Source organism: Palaemon carinicauda, chromosome 6 (genome assembly GCF_036898095.1).
Source record: "Palaemon carinicauda isolate YSFRI2023 chromosome 6, ASM3689809v2, whole genome shotgun sequence".
Lineage (NCBI taxonomy): Eukaryota > Metazoa > Arthropoda > Malacostraca > Decapoda > Palaemonidae > Palaemon > Palaemon carinicauda.
In genome coordinates this window covers 130,883,619-130,888,618 of record NC_090730.1, presented here as the reverse complement: position 1 = coordinate 130,888,618, position 5,000 = coordinate 130,883,619, and the positions used below count along the sequence as shown (strand labels likewise).

Genomic DNA, 5,000 nt, shown 5'->3' with positions numbered 1-5,000 from the left:
TTCAGTCCTGACAGAGGTTTGATGCCTCCATATGCTCCGTTACTGCTGGTTGTTCAGTCCTGGCAGAGGGTTGATACCTCCATATGCTCCGTTATTGCTGGTTGTTCAGTCCTGGCAGAGATTTGATACCTCCATATGCTGGTTTACTGCAGGTTGTTCAGTCCTGTCAGAGGTTTGATACCTCCATATGTTCCGTTACTGAAGTTATACTGCTATGTAATCATATAGTTTCTACATGCAAAAAACACTTTGAATATACATTTATTATTATTTTTCTTGTCATATTTTTTTTTCTCTAATGGATTTATGATGTGGTAAAAAGACGATAAAGTTCTGTTATTTACTCAGGATCTTTAACATGCTAAATAATGAAATCATGAAATATATCCACAACAAATAGGGACTGTATGAAACATATACATCGTTTTCAGTGTTCTAGCTGTCTTTTATTTCATTTAGTAATAATGATATGTGAAGAGAAGAGATATTTTTGCTTTCAGGTAAAATACATGCACGTTGTTGTTGTTGTTATTATTATTATTATTATTATTATTATTATTATTATTATTGTTGTTGTTGTTGTTGTTGTTCTTGTTTATTGTTATTGTTATTGTTATTGATGTTACAAGCAAAACTGCTACCTTTATTGAAAATCAGAATGACCTGTTTACGTAACTCTACTTAGTGGCTGTTATAGTACAGTATGTGAAAGCTGAGTGCAAAGGGTGGTCAGAATTATGAAGAATCTATGGCAAAACAAAGAATTTCCACAAATATTGAAATTAGTTGATAGGTTTAACATTTCCGACCAAAATGTCTGATTGTATCAATATGGTTGTTATTACTTTTCATTCCAGAAACTTACGGTCTATTAAATTTCTTATTCCTGATCTAGATATTAATCTTTGGCACCGTCGTTCAATTAATTCATTATGCATGTTCCATAAGATTTTTCATAATTCACCATCATTAACATTCAGATCTTCCTGGACAGTTCCATCGTGTTCGTAATACTAGGCAAGCAGTCAATTCTAGTAATCAGGCTTTCTCCACCATGAGGTTCAATACTACACAGTACTCTAGAAGTTTTATTCTAGCTGTGACGAAGTTGTGGAATGATCTTCCTAATCCGGTAGTGGAATCAGTAGAACTTCAAAAGTTCAGACTTGTAGAAAATTTTTTCATGTTGAACAGGCTGACATAAGTCTTTTTATAATTTGTTTATGACATATCTGTTATGCTGTTGTTACTGTTTTTAGAATAATTTATTGTTAATTTTATCTCATCGTTTATTTATTTCCTTTCCTCACTGGGCTATTTTTCCCTATTGGAGCCCTTGGGCTTATAGCATCTTGGTTTTACAACTAGGGTTGTAGCTTGGCTAATAATAATAATAATAATAATAATAATAATAATAATAATAATAATAGGCCTCTACTTTATCATCCTTTTATTACTTGCATTGTCATTCCATCACTCCTACATTTTAATTGTAGCTATCATGTGCCTATTGCCAGTGCTTAACCATTTTTACAAATTGTTTCAATAGTCCCTCTTTAGTTTTTTTGGATAGAAAAATATTAACGAAGAAAAGAGAAGTATCTATGTTTTATGATTCATGTAAACATTTGCAGACGCCAGCTTTGGTTGATTGCTTTCGAGATGTGTAGGCCTATGCTCGCCTTCATCATTGTCTCTCGTAAACTTGTTTACTTTTTTAGAATTACAAGTAACAGTGTCTTTCTTTGAAGGTTGTTAGTTGATTATTTTTAAATAGCATAGAATATTCTTTACAGGGTAATGATGTTGAGATCAATCTTAGTCAGAAATGCGTATAAATTTTATCTATTATGAATAAAAACTAATGAAATGGGAGATACTTTTCGTTCTGGGATTTCCCACGAAAGGTGAAAATAATTCTATGCATAGGAGAAATGGAATAATAGAAGGAACAAATGAATATTATTTTTCTATCGCATTATATTTTCTCTTAGTTTTATGTTCTATGCTATTTCTCTCCTTTTTTGTATTTGAAGTTTTTATAGTTTATATATGTCCTTGAAATATTTAATTCTGATTGCTTATTACTTCTCTTGTAGTTTATTTGTTTCCTTGTTTCCTTTCCTCATTGGGTTATTTTTCCCTATAGGAGCCTTTCAACTTGAAGCATCTTGCTTTTCCAACAAGGGTTATAACAACAACAACAATAACAACAACAACAACATCGATAATAATAATAATAATAATAATAATAATAATAATAATAATAATAATAATAATAAAAGATTGTTTATTCGTGGGCTTTTCTCAAACGAGCTTGAAATGTCATCGCCATTTTATCTTAAAGGTGCATTTTTAATGTTTTTTTCTTTGTTTCCGTCTAACTTTCTATGGACTTCATGAATACATTAAAAAAAACGAAGCTGCTTTGGGATCCAATTGAATTGTTGGCAGGTTCCCTTTTCTAAACATATTGCATGAAGATTTAGAAAATTGAGTGAATAATAATTTTCAAGCCAACAACATAATCATCAGCATAAGTAGAGAGAGCAATTGCCTCAATCGCTGTAAAACCTGCTATCAAGTTGATGTTCGAAAGAGGAAACAGATGTTCTATACTCAGACAGCATCTATAACGTTTAAAGCGCTTCCAGAAGACTAAAATTACTGCCAGATACAACGACACTGGAAAGAATAAGAGGAGTTTTTAAAGAACATTCCCCGGACCCCAGAGATTACAAAATCTACGAAATCTCCATTAAATATCCTTCATACAGTAGGTGTGTAAATGCCATGAAAAACAAAACAGAAACAAAAAGTTTATCCTGTAAATCCTAGAGAAAAACATTTGTTCCCAGATCCAGTACAAGAAAAACACTCTAGGGAGAATCTCAAGCCGTTGCTGAACCCCATGATACCTTTTAGTAAACTTGCAGCAAATGGTTTGTGTGCTCATTTTAGTCTGTTACGTGATGTACATTCCACCTTTAATAGGTTCTATCAAAAGACGTTTACAACACTTCCAGAAAAGTAAATTCAATAATATATCCCTGCTCAGATATCATCTATAGCGTTGACAACGCCTGCAGAAGGCCGCTCTCGAATGGCAGAGACAATGAACAGTGACATTGTCCTAGCAAGGAGGATAAGGCCCTAGAGCAGGGGTCGGGTAACTTTTTTGGGTGTTACTCCAATAGAATTTGTAGTAAAATGAATTTACCCTCACACTTGGAAGTACTCTGGTGGACAAACTGATTTACTTATAGAATTCATGGATAATAAATAAATGAAAAATATTTATTGGAGAAATATGTAATTGTTAATTTCATCTATCATAGGAAATGAAGGCTGTCTTTTTCGCATGGAAATAGCACACAAGAAAAAAATAGTAGGAATCACATTCATAAATAGAAATAAAACACTTTTTAGCATTACATGGCACAGAAGCAAAACTACTGACAATCATGTATTTCAAATTCAAATTGAAATTTTATTGAATCCTCTATTATGGGGAAAAAAATTTATCCTTTCTGGCATAAGAATGGCACACAAAATAAAATAATGTTATTCTTTCTGGAATAAGAATGGCACACAACGAAAAATAATTTAGGAAATATTAAAAACGTTAATATTTTAACGACAGATTGAAATCTTTAATATTTTCATATCAGCTACCCCAGGCTTTGGAAAAATGATACTGTTTCATCTTGGATACAACAAACTCGAAATCAGGGATTTTTGAAGTTACTAATACTAGGATGCTGTCTTCAGGATTCAACCGGTTTTTGTATTTTGTTTTTAGATTTACAATGGTAGAAAAACCTTGTTCGCAAAGGTAGGTTGTTGCGAGATATAGTAGCATTTTAGTTGCTTCCATATGTGCAGTTTTATAAGCCTTTGCAGTTTTTGACATCCAAAAACTTGAGAGATCATCCTTGCTCTTAAATTCCATTTTTGTTTTATTGCTGGTACGAAATTCAATAAGTTCTTCTGCCAATCCTTCAGGCTGTTCAGGCAAATTAGCCAGCTCACTTTTGAAGGGATTTACAACCCAGCTGACAGTATGTGAATCAAGTTCTGGAAAATAGTCACAGAACCTATTTCTAAGTCTGGTCAGGTGCCTTGTGACTGACTCCTTTATTTCCCTAAGACTGCAGTCTTGACAGTCTTCCAAAAACTCTCCCAGTTTTGGAAAGGCAGCAGTCTTATTGGCATTTATTATCTGGTTCCAATACTGAAGCTTTGATACAAATGCTGAAATTTTTCCCTTGCTAGCAGGAGATTGACTTTCTTTCCTTGCAATTCCTTGTTCAGTTCGTTTACATGTCCAAAATTGTCAGCTAAGTATGCAAGAAGAGCTAGCCAGGTAGTTTTTCTGAACTTTTCTGCAAGAGTGTGTTTTTTATCTGTCAGAATTATTTTGAGTTCTGTTTTAAGAGCCCACACTCTATTCAGGGCATTTCCACGTGAAAGCCACCTCACTTCCGTATGGAAATAAAGGGTTGAATATTCAGCCTCTCCATCCTCACATAAATCACGAAACATCCTCGTGTTTAGTGCATGCCCTTTTACAACATTGACAATCTTAACCACATCATTTAACACAGCTGCCACTTCTGGTTCCAAATTCTTCACAACTAATGCCTGGCAATGTATCATATAATGGATGACTAGAATATCTGGATTCTGTCTTTCGGCCAAAGCCACAAAACCACTGATGTGACCAAGCATGGCAGGAGCTCCATCAACTGATACTGCAATACAATCTTCCCACTTCAGATCAACACTTGGTTTTTTGAAGCATGCATCAACCTTATTGAACACATCAATACCACGTGTTCTCAAGTCAAGAGGAGAACACAACAACATTTCTTCTTCGATTTCATCAGAGCCCCCATATCGAATTTATACCATCAATTGTGAATTGCTACTTTCATCTGTAGTCTCCTCAAGTTGAATGGCAAACTCTTTACTTTTTTTTACTGAAGAAATCACTTGTT

The 5,000-nt window shown here is 33.7% G+C and overlaps 1 protein-coding gene across 1 annotated transcript; it reads right to left on the bottom strand.

Moving 5' to 3' along the window:
• Positions 1 to 4,218: 4,218 nt before the first annotated feature.
• LOC137643238 (protein FAM200C-like) lies at positions 4,219 to 4,869 on the bottom strand. Its single transcript, XM_068376080.1, has one exon. It carries the CDS (start codon positions 4,867 to 4,869, stop codon positions 4,219 to 4,221), a length of 651 nt encoding a protein of 216 aa, XP_068232181.1.
• Positions 4,870 to 5,000: the final 131 nt, after the last annotated feature.

Coding starts and splice junctions, on each gene's coding strand:
- LOC137643238 (XM_068376080.1), bottom strand. CDS start 4,869: ATGTTGTTGTGTTCTCCTCTTGACTTGAGAACACGTGGTATTGATGTG.